The sequence below is a fragment of the Egretta garzetta genome, unplaced genomic scaffold, assembly GCF_000687185.1.
Source record: "Egretta garzetta isolate BGI_Z169 unplaced genomic scaffold, ASM68718v1 scaffold68, whole genome shotgun sequence".
Classification (NCBI taxonomy): Eukaryota; Metazoa; Chordata; class Aves; order Pelecaniformes; family Ardeidae; genus Egretta; species Egretta garzetta.
This window is the reverse complement of record NW_009260774.1, coordinates 92,182-108,589: the sequence shown is the minus strand read 5'-3', so window position 1 is coordinate 108,589 and position 16,408 is coordinate 92,182. Positions and strand designations below refer to the sequence as shown.

Sequence of the window (16,408 nt, the reverse complement as noted above, 5' to 3'; positions counted from 1 at the left end):
CAGCTTGTTCTCAAGTATTAAATCACATTGTGAAGGCTGCCCTACAAAAAAGCACCCGAGGAAAGCAGCTGTAGTACGCCAGGGCCGGTTTCATCTTTACGTGTGCATGCGTAACTGTGGCGGATGAGGGTGAGAAAGCTACGTGGGCAGGGAAGTAATTGGAAGTAATCAGAAAGCAGACTTGCACAAGCGAAACAATGCATGCAAGTAGTCTTTGGAGATTAAAGATATTTGGGTTGGGAGAGGAGCTTTAATTGGAATTGACCTTGTAAAACATGCTCCCTTATGTTCAGGCATATAATCATGGGTGGGCCAGCTGATCTATTTAAAAATGCCTGGTTCACATTAACCACCCAGTTTTTAGAGGCAGTTTTTAGATGCTTGGTGCTATCGTAGAGAACAAATGACCGCGTTTGAATATTGATCCAGCGCGCTAGCAGTTAATGGAAACGAGTACAGATGTTTTGTGTAGCACCTCAGACAGCACTATCATGCAATGTTTTGACATAAGAAAACACTTTCCTTCAGGAAAATAAAATACTAATACTTCAACTGCTGCTACTCGGACAACAGATTTCCAGATGCTGATCTCTCTCTCTCTTATTAGAAGCAACAGACATTAGAAAAAACGATCTGATAAGCAGGGAGATTCTCCCAGGCAGATTTGGTCAAGATCACTTCCTTTGATTGTAACACAGATCCAAATGCAATAGGCCCAGCAATAACAGACAAGCTGTTTTGCTCAGGAAAGTGGTTCAGAAAAGAAATGCTGTGTCTTTTTGTACTCTGGGTGGGGGCATGTGAAGGGCTGGGCTGGGAAGGGGCAGATTTTTTCATGAGGAAGTCCATGGCTGTGCTTTTTGGGCTCTAGCTGCAATGACGAGTGCCCTTCCCTGACCCTTTTGATGCTCTGAAATAGCACACACTGAGTCCCAGTAATTCCCTCTCTGTCTTTGCAGGTACCTTTGCAGGGTTTGCTCCCTGGGCTGTTCCCCTGCATTGCCTGTGCCCATGTAGTTGCATTGGGGCTGCAGGAGCCCAGTGTCTCGCAAGGACCAGGCACCACTGATGGGAAATAGGCTGAGACCAAACTCTGACCACAGAACAGGGGAAAAGCCTGGCCAAGCATCTCTGCCCGAGCAGAAAGCCCTCTCCAAGCACAGACCCTCAAGCAAGCTTCTGCCCCTGTGCGAGTGTCAAGCGAGTGTCAAGCTTCAGGGCATCTGTGGCCATTGTCGTGTTGGTTGGACTTGATGATCTTAAAGGTCTTTTCCAACCTAAATGATTCTATGATTCTATAGGTTTGGATTGGTCACTCGGAAAAATTTTTTCACCACAAGGGTTATCAGGCACTGGAATGGGCTACCCAGGGAAGTGGTCGAGACCCCATCCCTGGAGGTACTTAAAAGATGGGTAGACAAGGTGCTTAGGGACATGGTTTATTAGGGGACAGGTATGGTTGGGCTCGATGATCTTACAGGTCTTTTCCAACCAAATGATCCTATGATTCTATGTTTCTCAGTGCCATCCACAGTAAATCTGTAGTTAAAATTCCATAGAGTTGACAAGTGCAAGTAAATTGCAGGCCTTCTCGGGCAAGGGACTTACAGTGTGAGAATTCACATATATGCTTTAGAAATGTTTGAGAACTGTTGACTGAAACTTGTGCCAGTGAAAATTCAGGTTCTGGGAAAAATGAAGATTTTCTCAGAAATAGTTTGCTTTCCTCTATGCTACATAAAAAGGAACATTTCCCCCCCTTTTTAACTTGTTGGCCGAAACTGAGAACTTTCTTTGTTTTCTGCCCAAAATCAAGTTTCTTGTAAGGAAACTATTTCTTACCCCTGCACGCAGTTTCTGATTGGCTTCATGTGTATAACCTCCATCACCGTAGTGTCTGAGTGTAGCATCACACTTCCAGGAAACCAAACCAAATTCACATTTGACACAAATGACTCAGGAACTTATATAACAGCAGTGTATTAAAACATGCTGTCTGTATAAGAAATGGGAATTGTTAAAAGTATTTTTAAAGAAGTAGCCTCTGATCTTTTGCTTCCTGCAAACTCAGACTCCCTTAAAATCCTTTGACATGCCTCAATTTTTTTTTTTCAGCCAATCTTCTATTGCTAACCTCTGCGCAGGCTTTCAAAGTGGATGCTGTCCAGAAATCCTATTACAATAAATTTACTGTATTAAAAAAATCCGAGGAGGAAATAAGATATGGTCATATTATTAAGTCTGACTGTTCACCACTGCCAGCCTTTCATCCAGCCCTTTGTTTATTGTCATCTTATCCTGCACTTAATCTCATTTAAAGCATAGGTGCTTTAGCACAGGGACCTTCCATTTTCTTTATTTTGAGTGCCTTTTGCATGTATGATCCCACATTTAAAGCACATAGTCTCTCTCTTTAAAGTGCTTTCCACATCTATGATGCTGTAGAAATAAAAAAAATCGTTACAAAAGCCTAACCAGGACATATTTCTGTAGCTCTCAGTCTCCTTTGTGGTAAACAGTGAGGCCAGCTTTCCTGCATGTTAAGAGAGATCAGTTATAACCTTTATCTTAAAATGCTGCTTAAAGTAATGGATTAGATATCAGCAAATCTGAATAAAAAAATGGCAGTATATTAGAGTGCATATCCTTAAAGGAATCTTGAGGATCACCTGCTTTAACTGGAAGTATCTTGGGATCTCTAATACTGACTTGGAGAGTCACCCAAGGCTTCCAGATTGACGTCCCACTCAGAGGACACCCTGAGATCGGCTCTCCCCAGACCTGCAGTGCAGCGTCAGCGCTGGCCCGGAGCCGAAGCAGTGCTGAGACACTTCAATTTACAACCTTGAGGTCTAAAAGCAAGGTTGCATCGAGTGAGCTGTGTGGCCACAGATGGAGGGAAGGGGACAGCCAGCTAGCCTCATTTTTATGGTGTGGTCCTAGCTGTCCACATCACTGTAGCTCCAAGTGGGAAAAAAAAAGTGTGTGCTTTAAATGCCTGGATGCAGAAATCCAGAAAAAACTTACTAGTAGCAATGGATTTTCATTTTGGCCCAGGGGGGAGGAGGCGACACAGTGGTTCTGTGCCAAACACATCTTTCTTCTCCTGTTATCTAGAAGACAGTTGCGCACACCAGAACGAAGTGGGCTTTCCAGACGAGTCCTGTGCTGATGGCTAGCGTGGTGGTGGTAGTCTTTTCACTTACCGGATGGCTGCTGTTCAGCAAAGCATGAAATGTTTCAGCATTTTTTCCAGACGTGTTTTCTGCTGCATCAGGTTCGTGCCACCTAGCGGTAGCAGCCCCAGCCTGCTGAGCCCCACCAGCAACGCAGGCAGCGGGTTTTGCATCTCTTAATGAAAAACAATTAATAATCAGAGTGTACTTTCAAATGATAAAGCACGATGTCCTAGGTTATTAATCCATACCCTGGATGCTCAGGTAAGTTTTGTCTTTTGCCTCCGAACTGCACATTAGCCCTTTAGAAGACTGCAGATGCTATCCCGGACCTTGGTGAAAGAAAATGCCAAAGGCAAGCGTTAACATCTGTAAATTTGCCTGCCCACTCCAGGTGGCCTCTGCCTGGGTCTCGAAGCCAGAAGCAATGCAGCAATAAAACAGAATAGAGAAGCGCTTCACTTAGGCAGTTCTCACTCATTGCCACTTCTTCAGCTGCCCAAGTCATCTTACATTTGTCAACAGTCCCCACGTTGCCTGGAAGCCTTGAAAGGTATATCTTAAAAAAGAAATGTTTCTAAATAGCTTTATTTGACTGATCCTGTATGCCACTTTGATTTACGATTATTGTCTAAACTTAACCCCGAATAGAGTTGCTTAACAACCAGTTGTCAGCAAACCTGCTGTAAATTTTAAATTAAAATTCCTCCATTTGTCTCTGTTCAATGACATTTTCAGCCTCGCTTAAGCAAAGCACTTTTGAAGTTTTCACATCATTCTAGCTGTACAACTTAATTCAGGGAGGGAGAAAAAAAGACAACATCTATCCACATTGCAGCATTGGAGTTGTACCAGGAATGAATCTGGACCAGCAGATTTATTGACCAAAACACTACAGAAGAAATTGTTGACTTCAGTCTTTCTGCACTGAGCAAGCCACAGAACAGACTGCAGTTTTAATGACTAGATTGCAGTGGAAAATTTCTAGCATTGTGCATTCATGTGCAGTTCAACGGATTCAGGCCAATACTGAAAAGAAAGTCAGCACTCAAGTCTTCAGAGAAACCGCTGTGCCATAAAATCTGCATTGTCCCCATTCAGAGATCGAAGATTCAGCTTGCCCTGGCGAGGAGGTAGGAAGCAATCTGAAACCCCGAGCTGCTTCACAAGTCACTCCCCAGAAGCACAGAAAAATATGGTGCTTCTGCCACTTTTTCCTGGAAACTGTTAGGAGATTCACTTCAAATTAATACTGGGATCCCCCACGAGTTCTTCTGACAGAAACTGTTGATAAAAGCTCTTGTTAATACGTAGCCTTTACTCCAGCACCTCAGTAGTTGGTCCCACTCTCTGTGTGACGTGTGGTCCCCGGTCTCTCGTTCTGCCATGCACCCTTTTTCCCGCAAGACTTTCTGCCACTGGGATTAGCCAAGGTGCCCAGGAAGCAAATACAACTTCCAACAGAAGTGATACTATGCCAATAAAGGCTTTTAGGCATTTTATCAGTGCTTCTTAAATAATCCAATTCAAAACACAATGAGAAGTATGTCTGAAAGATGAGCCATGGTTCTCAATGAATGTAAAAAATGGATTAGAAAAGCACCATTTTCTGAGGATTAAATATGGTATAGACAGAAGAAATATGTCTTCTTCAAGCTGGCTTAATACCATGCTTTCAGTGTTCAGTGAGTGTCGGGGTAGAGAAAGTGCAGATGTAAAAAGATTAGGAGGAAAATCTAGAGCTGCTGCATTTGAAATACATTTTAAAGTTAAAGTAAGGACAGCAGTGGCATGTTATGAGGGAAACCAATGTAACATCTCCTTTAACAGCAAATTGTTTATTTGCGGATGATTGTGTCTGGGAGGGAGATAATGCTGTGAGCAGAAAAAAAAATAAAACATTAACTCTCAAACAATTTTTCTGAGCTTGAAAAGGCAACAACTTCACAGAGACTGCCAGCGTGAGCCATGCTTAAAGGAGACACCCAAACTGGAGAGAAAACAAAAAATACCCATTTTCTTGAGCAAGACCAATACACTAGCTGTGATAATGCAATCAAGCTGGATTGCCTTCTTGGATCCTGTTGCTACTGTTCAATTAACACGTCAAATGATTTTCAAACTTCTTTCTGATATTATTTCTACAAAGTCTAATTTCTGATAAGACCAGAGCAGACTGAAACTGTTCTGTTTCTTTTACTTTTTTCCCCATCAAAAAAAATTTTTGGGAAATGTGAAGCTTTTCAATTGGAAAATTTAATTTTTTTTTCATCAGATGACTGCATATGAAATATTTGACTTCCAATTATTTCCACATAACTATTGTACCCACCAGAGAAAATAATCCCTGGGAGGTTAATGCCACATTGGAGGCTACATGTGGATACATAGCTAAGTATTTACTACTGCTCAGCAATGCTTTGTCCTGGACATTTTTCTGCAAATATAAGGCGGGATGTAGTTTTCTGCTTGTCTTGGTGGCCCCAACAGTATTTGCAAATGGGTGTTAAGTAGCCTGTCTTTACCATCCTGCTACACCGGAGACTGTGTAGTCAGGGAGGTATTCACACATTAAAAAAAAAGGACCAGTGGATATTCTGAAAATGTTAACCCTACTTTTTCATACGTGCAAATCGAAAACCAAATGGGAACTTGCAGCATAAGTCAGCCAAAATAATGAGTTTTTTCCTATGCATTTCTATTTTAAAATTGATAATTAAAAACCTACCTACTGTTCACACGGCTTCTTTCCTGCAACTTTTATATCCTGGTGGGGATGAAGAACTGCTTTGTTCTGCTGAGACTATTTCAACACGGTTATGCTACCAGAAGTGGTGGAACACCTGCCTGAACTAAGCTTTAAAAACAGTTAAGTACCACCACTGCAGGTTTTAACTCACTGTGATATTGCTCTTCACATTAATGCTTTCACCATCCCTTGTCTTCAGAACAGGGTGGCTCTTCCTCCTTGAGGTCATCAGGAATGTTGCTCCTTATGTCAGCAGGACTTCCTGGACATGGTAGTTACAACTTTATCTCTTCACCGGGTCTTGTAATCGAGAGCTGGATTTTGACAGCTCGCTCCAGCTGATGATGGTGAGACCCAGAACATCTGCTGGTGGGGAGGTAAACATTTTGATCACAAAACCTTTTGCTGCCATTCCAGATATCAGATTAAAAAATTACAAAAATTATTCAGCTTTTACATGGGACAGTCTATTGACTTCAGAAAAAGCTTTGCCAGAATTCACAACTACAGACTGCTCCCATGAATGACACAAGCCATTGCTCACATGGGCCAAGTTCAAGCCACCGACTAGAAAAGGTTATAATACATAATCCTTTTTAGAACTCTTAGCAGAGATGATCGGGCAATGACCCTATGTCCAGGTCTGGCCTGCAAGACAGTTAATCTGGGCTGTGGAAAGAAAAGAGATACCTTCAGCAGACCTTCAGAGATACCTCTGAGCTCGCTCCATTGATTTCAGTGGAAGATACTTATGAGAAGGGAATTGTAGGATTTGGTTCCAGGAAAGAAAAACCCTAATGAAATTATCTTTGGAAGTGTACCACTGTGAGTCAGGTATTTTGAAATGAATCCAACGTATCTCATTTAATTGCATATATTTTCTAAAAGCTGTTAAGTACTGAAGGCTCTGGCTTATCTGAAATTGAAAAGGCATCCAAGACTAAATTGATTGAAACTTGACTTTTGGGCACTGAAACTGAGCAGCTGTGATAAGGACCAGATTGCTGGCTGGGTGGCATTTTCCTTTCAACAATATTGGGAACTTTAGATTTTGCTACAGATCAAAAGAAAATACTAGAAAGTATTATGTTTGTGCAGACCAGCTGTAAACACGGCAAGACCCACTGTGCCCATTTTGTAAAGGCCCCGAGAGCATCCCCCCCACTGGGAGGACTGGCTGCCCTGGCTTGGGGACAACGCAGAGTTGGTGCAGCTGAGGGTGGCCCCTTCCCACTGGTGTCCGTGGGGAGCGGCCCCCAGGCAGGGGGGCTGCAGTTGGGACCCACCCTGGCCCCACGAAGCTGCTTCCAGCTGAGGCTGGGTGCTTGGTCCCCGCCTGAGCGACAGCTCCGGCCACACCCGGCCTCAGCCCATCCCCATGCCATGGCTTTCCTTCAGCTGGGAAAGCGCAGGGTGGGGATCAACTGCACAAGTCTTGCATTCCACAAATCCCACTTAGCAAGTCCACAAAGAGCAACGGGGACCACTGGGCCTCTTCCCGGGACCACCAGGGGTAGGGCCAGGGCCAGCCTGTAGCTCCATACCTTCCTCCCATGCAGCCGACCCAAAGACTGACACTACCTTCAGCCAGAGATGGATGAGGTCCTCCAGGAGCACCCTCAGCTTGCTCAGTTTCTCTGGTGGGCTTTATCTGGACAAAATGATTTTCTGAAGAAACTTGAGATACGTATGTGACAGTGATGTCATATCTGCCTTAGAAGGGACTTCCAGGATTTTTGCCAACTGCTGTTTATACAAAACTCTATTAGAATGGCGTCCCAGGGGGCTGCAGACAGGGAAGGAGGTAGGAAACAGCTGCGCTGGTAAATAGTAGATTTCTTTGTGCTCATACGTATGCCAGACAAAAGAGAGGCTGAGACAATTAAGAACCTCAGTTTTAGTAAGGACACGCTGACAAGACCATTAATATTTGATCTGTGTGGCACCGGATCACCTACCAGTCCGAATGGATGGGGCAGGAGCACACGATGGCACTTCTGGTAAATTATCTTGAGTACATGATTTGGTATTTATACTGGCTTTATATTCTCTGGGGGGAACTGGCATAAAACTTGTGTAGTATGGACAGAATATACTCAAGCCAATATAAACCGGAACATTTTTTAGCACATTCAAATCACATGCCTGAGGCACTTTGCACCATAAGGCTGCAGTGTTTTGGTCCAGTAATCAGTGCCTTAAAAGCATTCTTGTATATTGCCTAACATAAGCCCAGCTGAAAAGCTGAGCTGCAGTAACCAAAGGCTTATACAGAGTGTTCGGAAGCTCTTGTTGTTGTGGAGAGCCTGTCAGAACCAGGTAGACAGTAAAACAGATCCCTTGCAATACCTAAATACAGCTAGGAGACATATTTATATCAGCTGCTGTGTGTACCTAGGGCAGACAAACACCAGGAGAACAAGTTGCTATTCAGGCTGGCGGTAGTCCAGGACTACAAGATCCTGCCTACTTGCAGATTTGTGTTGGTCTATCTACTGAGGGCAGCTAGAGCAGGGCTCATTCCAATGCCTTGCTGTCGTGGTTTAACCCCAGCTTACAAGCTACCATGAAGAAAAATATCTTTATCCCAGCCAAAACCAGGACAGTATCCACCCCTTATTCCATACCATTTACATCATGCTCAGGTCTCACACTATCCAATACATCCTCATTAACCACGCCCTGCCCCTCCCATCCTTTGATATAATACACAGATATCATTCCTTTAGTCTATGGACCATCCTTGTAAAATGTTCACAAAATGTCCACAAAACGTCCACCGAGTTCATGTAGTCCATGACTTTGCGCTTCATGTTATGGTGGTCACTTCAGGGCAGGAGAGGCGGTGTGTTGCGTGTAGTTATTGGGCACCAAAGCCAGCTCAGGTTGGGTCACTGCTGCACTTGCACTGCTTCTTGTAAGGCTTCTGTCCATTGGTTCAGGTGGTTCCTGCTATAGTAACTGCCATACATGCAACTCAAACCCTGGGTTACAACAATTTAAAGGTATTTCCATTAGTCTCCACCCCTGGTCTCTTTGGGCCAGACCATTGGGTTTAACATTGCAATGAACTCCTCCCCTTGCCCCTGCTCCGGCTTGGACTTACCCACAGACTCCAGTCCCTTAAGGCTGTACATGCTCCAAGCGGAGCTTTATCTCTGAGCCACAGTCTCTCCAGAGGTATACCTGCTGAGGCATGGACTTATCCACAGCCACAGTCACTTTGAGGTGCACCTGTTCCAGCGTGGCCTTATTCATGGGCCACAATGCCTTCAGAAATAAACCTGCTCCAGCGTGGCCTTACCAACAGCTGCAGTCCCTCCAGGAGTGTACCTCCTCTGTTGTGGGCTTATCCATGGCCACACACTTGGAGGTGTTCCAGCATGACCTCATACACAGCCACTGATGCTTCAAGGTGCACCTTCTCCTGTGTGGACTTATCCTTGGGCCACAATCCCTTCAGAGGTATACCTGCTGTGGCACTGGCATAACAACAGCCACAGATGCTTCGAGATCTATCTTCTCTGGCAAAACCACAGCCACAGGCGCTTTGAGATGTACCTGCTTTGGCGTGGGCTTATCCACGGCTGCAGACACTTTGGGCTGTCCTGTTCCCGCATGGATTTGTCTGCAGGTCACAGTCCCTGCGCCTCGAGTTCACGCTGGAGTTCCAGCCTGCCCAGTGCAGCAGCACAGGAACAGCAGCGATGCCCTGGCCGTCTGCCAGCCCAGGCGCATGAGCCGTGGCTGTTATCAAACCCTTCCCAGGCACAGCAGAGCCAGATGATCAGCAGCACCGCAGCACAGCGAGCAGGGAAGGCAAAAAGCAGCCACTAGCGAGCAGTTGACTCTCATATACAGTGAGGCAAGCAAGCCCCATGGCAAGCACAGGAGCCTGCTGATTAATAGGTAAACAGCAATAACAGCTATACATTCCATCTAGCACATTCCAGTCATATCTGTCATTATCTCGAACCCTTTGTGCCCTACGCTGGGTGACAAAAAGGACTGTCGTGGTTTAGCCCCAGCCAGCAACGAAGCCCCACACAGCCACTCTCGCTCCTCCCAGTGGGATGGGGGAGAGAATCAAGAGAGGAAAAGTGAGAAAACTCATGGGTGGAGATTAAGGTAGTTTAATAGGGAAAGCAAAAGCCACACACACAAGCAGGGCAAAACAAGGAATTCACTCAGTGCTTTCCACCGGCAGGCAGGGGTTCAGCCATCTCCGGGAAAGCAGGGCTCCATCATGCGTAAGGGTTACTTGGGAAGACAAACACCATCACTTCAAATGTCCCCCCCCTTCTTTCTTCTTCCCCCAGGTTTATATGCTGAGCATGACGTCATATGGTCTGGAATATCCCTTTGGTCAGTTGGGGTCAGCTGTCCTGGCTGTGCCCCCTCCCAGCTTCTTGCGCACCCCCAACCTCCTTGCTGGTGGAGTGGGGTGAGGAGCAGAAAAGGCCTTCATGCTGTGTAAGCCCTGCTCAGCAGTAATGAAAACATCTCTGTGTTATCAACACCGTTTTCAGCACAAATCCAAAACACAGCCCCGTACAAGCTACTGTGAAGAAAATTAACTCTACCCCAGCCAAAACCAGCACACCTGCTTACTATATTTACTGGCACTTTTTTAGGAGGTGACAAGTTCCTAAATATGGCTTTCACACACTTTTAAAGCCAGGTACCATCACTGGCAGGGGCACTGGTGGCAGCAGTGGTGGTGGCCACTGCAAGTGACAGCAGGTCCTATACCTGGCTGCAAAGTATACATGCTTGAGTAGAACGCACAGCCACAATCTGGGATCCTCTCTGCTACGCTACTATAATTAGTGCTTTAAAATCACCGTATTAGAATGCACTGCGGTACTTAAGTAATTGTGTGCCTCAAATCTGGTTTTCCTAGACACAGTGTAGCTGGCACAGTAATATCTAACAATTTTTGTAGTTTGTGGATAAGTGTAGGTTTGTATATGTAAGTGCTTTGGAGCATTATTAATTAATCTTAATCCTGTGGGCTGGCAGGAGTCATGAGGGAAGAGGCACCGATTGAAAAAGGCTGAGGAATCACAGTCTGGTCTTGCTTAGTATAGCTACGCTATTGAGCTGTACCAGTGAAGCCTTGCCATCTGCTGACACTTTGTTTAACAAAAAGTGAAACCAAGAAGAACAAGGACATTTGCATCGCAGTTACTGGAGGGTTAAAGGATAAAATGGCAGGTAAAAAAGTTGGTATGACTCAGAGTTCTTGAGAACAACTACCACTTCATAAAAATAATTCTGTGCATCTCTGACAGAAAGCCATCGCCATAAACTGCTGCGGTGACCCAAGAAATTGGCAAAGGCCAAATGCATACTACAGAGGAATCTGCAACTTCTTCACCAGATCCCACCAGTAAGGGAGAAAGGGGGTAATGAGCTATCTGTCTGGAGCCAGCTACCCCTGGCATCTACAGCCAATGAGTTCATGAGGGGGAATATATGATCCATGCAAATGCCACTAATGGCTTTTCTGGCAGCTCGGTGCCAAAGTTGTTTCCCCTTTGATGATATTGTCCCCTTCCCAGTCTGTCCTCAACACTGTTCCAGCTACTGGTACAGTGTATTTCAAGCTATTAATAACATCGCTTTCAATATCTGTACTAAAAAACACAGAGGTTTTACATACTTTTTTTTCCAAAACATGACTCTTACCGTATATCATCTTTTTTACAGAGACCAGCTAAGATACAGGTATCAGCACAGATGACAGACAGATGCAGTGTGGCAAACGGTTGGACTCGATGATCTCAAAGGTCTTTTCCAACCAAATGATTTTATGATTCTGTGAAACTGTACTGATAGATCATTACTACCAGAGCAAGAACAATTTTTAGAGGTTCCTTTATCATGATGTTGCCAGATGAAAAAAAAAAAATCTGCCTCTGTGTTGACCTAAACATAGAAAACCTGAACTTTTTTGAACATTTTCACTTTTTCCTACAGGGCTGTTGAAATAGACTTCTGTCTGTCCTCCTCCAGAAGGACACCGCCAGGAGTGCCAGGGAAGAGGAAGAACTGCTCACGTCTGGATTCCAAAAGGTAAAGGACAATGTCCTTTGGGCAGCGTGGCTAATTCCCACTCCCTTAACTTAGCTAATTCCCTTCTGAATGGCTATGTGTCCTTTCGGGTCAGCATCACAGAGGTGTGATTTGTGACTGATGTATGCATATAGCACGGACAGGGTGATAGCAGATTATTGTTACAGACAACATGCAAAGAAATTAAAAGAAAGATGACAAAAGTTTCATTTAACAGGAAGTTCAGCATACCTCTTGCAAAATCTTTTCTTAATACATCATAGAGAGTTTTGGCCATCTAGCAGATGGCCCTCTACAGTGACTATTAGCTTTTTCTCCCCCCCCTTTTGAAGTTGGACTGCATTGCCTTGCCAACACAGCTGAGCCCGCCAACCCGAGCTGTGAGACACCCGAGGCCGAGCTCATGTTTCCATTGTTACGATGCAGTTACCGATGCATCAGACCATCCTGGGATTACACACATCCTGCCAACAGGAGTTACTCCCTGAGGGGTTGTCATAAGAGATTATTTATGCCAGCATTGCACAATTTTGCTACTGGGGTGTGTAAATCTTACGCACCTTTAAAAACAGAAAGGAGATTTTTTCTACGTTATGAACAGTCATGTAGACTGGTAATAATGATGGAGCGTGTAGAGCTGCACAAATATCACAAAGTAACGCCCAGCACTTCCTACAGAAACAGAGATCGCTGTTGTTTATACCTAAAAGTTGGGTGTACGCTTCTGTGCTAAAGGATGAGCAGCTGTGGTTTCACTGTGCTCTCCAGGCAAACATTAGATCAAAATTAGATCAAAACGACACATGCTTTCCTACTTCCCTTTTTCTTCTAATGTAAGAAATGAAGTTAGCTACTGTCGCCCTTCCATCAGCTACACAAATTTGAGATACTTTGTTCTGTTTCTGAAGCCAAATTCTACACTTTTTAAAAAATATCTTGTGCTTTTATAATCAAAGCAAGCTCATGATTAGCAGATACCAAACCATGGTTAGGAATCTCTTATTAGTCTCACTTTAGAGAGGGAGGAATGACAGAAAGGCCAAGGATGCTGACTGCAGAAGTGGTCTGATCTGAGACACTTTGGAGTTTCCAGATCAGCCTGGGTTGCCACGGAGGCCGGTAGCCCTTGGTTATGGAAAGCTCTGCAGTATGTGTCTGGCCTTGGGTGGGTAAAAGATGAAGTTCTCAAAGGCAGTGGTCACTTTTGACAGTGTTTTGCCCTAAGACATAGCGCACAATGCACAAAAAAGTGGATGGTGGGCTGAGAGCTGGACCTGTCTATCCACATTTCATGCTCATTTTATGATCTCTTTTACGGTTAGAAAGATGAACTACATAGGCTTCTCTGCAATTCAGAATGAAATTGTATCAGAACGACAGGCTAGTTTCAGATTATAACAGTTAATGCTTTTGCCAAGCTCAAGAACCATTACTGAGGCATGAAGCCAGGATATCTTTGAATTCAGATCCCTGTAAGCAACAAAATGCTGCCCTTTAGTGACTGCTAGATCAGCTCTGCAACTTGAAAAAGGGAATGAAATGAGTACTAAAATTAAAGTAGCTTTAACATTGCAGTTTCTAAATGAGTTGTAAAATAAGCTGGAACAAGTTTGCATGAGAAACATTTGCTATTAAGAGTAAAACCATGGGACTTGAGCCACGCCAGCTGTGCTACTGCTCCTCCTTTGGTCTTGTACCAGTAGGTGCCAGAGGCTACAGACTCTGGAGGTAGAAATCTCGTTTCATTGCTCTCATTTGATTCCCTCAGGCTGACACATGGAGTGGAGTTGACAGGCTCCACGGCAAGCTGTGTCTGGCCTTCTTTGGCTTGAGGGAGGATTACTGATACATCGTGCTTTCAGTTTTGGCAGGAGAGACCGTCAATGTTAAAGCAAAGGAAGAGAAGCAGACTTCAGGTTACCGACTCTTTGAGGCAGGGTTGCCTCTGGTATACAAGTTTACAAGCAGCACGAGAAATGGGTCATAAAAAGGTCCCCATTTAGTTAGATGTAATAGACAGTTAGCTATTCACAGGCTGATGTTCAAGTGAAAGGTGCTCAGGGAAAAGCTAACTTAATCAACCGCTTGAAGTCAGGACTCGAGAGGGCTGGGGTCAAGAGACAGAGAAGGTCAAAGATAAGGGTCAGGATATGCAGCAAGATGTAGTGAAGCTAACAGGCAAACAAACAATGTGAAAAGAAAAATATATGGGCTGAAAATCATCCATTTGAAATTATACATGTAAAAAATTAAAACTATTTTCATATGTGGTTTAGCAAGAGAAACCGCATCTGTTGATTCATCTGAAGAACAGCAACAAGATCTAAATCTTACATTTGCTTTATAGGAAATAAAGGAGGAAGATGGTCAACCTCCCAAGTGTTATAGAAATGTGCCTTGAACTCAGAACTGTTTAAATGTGTTATGTAGCAACACAAGCTTTAAATGCTTATTTTTAAAGACAGTGGGATCCAATAAATAATACAGACCAGTTTTCAAGGGATGCACATTTACATCAGTCCTAGCTAGTTTATTTTCCAGAAAACTGGAAACAGTCTCTTCTTTTCAGGACCGTGAATTTGCGAATGCACTGTAACTTTTTCTACACATGGATCCATTTTTATGATTTCATTATTTATTCAGCACTCATATGAAAATATTCTTACCAGCCTAAGCATTTTATCAGTCTTACATCACATTACCTTGAAAAATTGTGTGTTCAGTAATGTATATACATTGAACTTGAAGTAGCTAGTATGCATCAGCAGTGATAAAGAGCATGTGGTAAAGATCCTAGCAGCTCAGTGGTTGACATATTTACTAAAGTGCTTATTCCACATCAGCTATTCCTATCTCTTAGCTATAAGGAGAAGATTTTAAATGCAGTTTAAATCAATCAGTGCATATGGAGGAATGTGAATTCCATTGTTTCACGATAATTTATTTCGCTTTATCTTAAAAAAGGGGAAAGACGTTGTTAAGAAATATAATATCCTGCATCTCAGGATGGTGTAGTGTCATGTGATGTACATTAAGGAATCAAACCCATCTCCAAATCCAGACAGCCCCAAACCATTTATAAATGCATTATTACAGTTTGGTTAATTGGAAAACACCCTAAAAACATAGTGAAATTATGTTTGGCCTGGTTTCCATACAGATCAAAGAGAGATTCCTGGCAAAGCTGGAATCTGTATTTTGAACAAGGAGTTTGCCAGCTGGCTTTTCACATTCTGTAACAACTTTAGGCATTACTTTAGAAAATGTACCGAACTAGACCTGACTGAGCATTACGAAATAAACCATTAACAGACCAAACTACTTTATTTGGTGGACCTAGCAGTTTCAAGTGTAATCAGCAAGCAAATTATAAAAAAAAATACTGTCTTGATATTGAAGTTCAATAATAAAGATGTGTGATACTTGGAAACACTACCAATGCAGCACATTTCTTCCTTTTCCCCCCCCGCTGTTCACGTTGCAGAAGAACATTCAATTTGCTCGCAAGCTTTTCATTACAGATCGGTGCTATCTCCTCCCTTGCATTGACAGCAAAAAATTGTTGCTCACCTTTTATAGAAGGTCCAACTGGACCTAAACTCCGCTTAAGTCAGTGGGGCTGGCACTGAACCACTCCTCCCATGTCTGCCGGGGTGCTCTGCAGACGCACAGGTGACAAAGCCCTCGCTGAAAGAGCTTAGGCTGCACTAGAGGCATCAGCGACCAGCAACAGGCCCTGCTAAGGAGACAGGGAGCGTCACCAGCCACAGACAGCGGGAGCGCAGATTGCCTAAGCCATTTTGTTTATCTATCTTGCCCCCTTTTTTACCACTCTCTCAGTTCTTTTTAGATACAAAGAGAGTCAGGATGGAGATTAGAAGTGGGAAGGTAGTCACAAAAGCAAGCCCTGAGGGAAGAGCTGAACAAGAAGGCGGATTACGACCTCCTGACCCTGCGGCGAGGTCGGGCGAGGTGGCAGAGGAGCATCGGCAGCCGGCACGCCACCGCACAGGCTGCAGGAAGGTAAGGGGACTTATTTTTCCTTTCCCTAAACACTATTTCTGTACCAACATAATGCTGCATGGGCGTGTGAGGTTTTTTAACCAGACGGCCGATATTCTCCTGGCCTTGCGCTGCCCTAGTGCCAAGCGCCCCATGCTGGCTGGCTGACTGACTGACTGACTGACTGACGGACTGACTGGCGGACACGCCGGTGGGCTCACACGCCTCCCCGTCGCCCTTCTCCAGATACGCAGGGCTGGCGATACAGCGCCGTTATCCTGCCCCACAGGCAGGAGAAAAGGCTTTTAATATGGATAATACAGCGCCTGCACCCGGCCAACATGGCCCCCGGGGGCAGCGCTGTGAGGGGAGGCGGCGATGGCGGGGCGCGGGCCGCGGCGCT

The 16,408-nt window shown here is 44.4% G+C and overlaps 1 protein-coding gene across 8 annotated transcripts in view; it reads left to right on the top strand.

Moving 5' to 3' along the window:
- The window catches only part of MDM1 (Mdm1 nuclear protein), a 107,954-nt gene that overhangs the window by 64,457 nt on the left and 27,089 nt on the right, over positions 1-16,408 (top strand). For 4 of the 8 annotated variants that reach the window (XM_035901664.1, XM_035901665.1, XM_035901660.1 and 1 more), the window contains 4 exons: positions 3,118-3,277; positions 3,571-3,729; positions 11,908-12,003; positions 15,844-16,026. In XM_035901664.1, the coding sequence (XP_035757557.1) occupies positions 15,871-16,026 (156 nt within the window). In that variant the 5' untranslated portion in view covers positions 3,118-3,277; positions 3,571-3,729; positions 11,908-12,003; positions 15,844-15,870. Of the gene's footprint in view, positions 1-3,117; positions 3,730-6,086; positions 6,303-11,907; positions 12,004-15,843; positions 16,027-16,408 lie in introns of those variants that run through there. The other 4 variants (XM_035901663.1, XM_035901662.1, XM_035901661.1 and 1 more) reach the window with 4 other exon arrangements.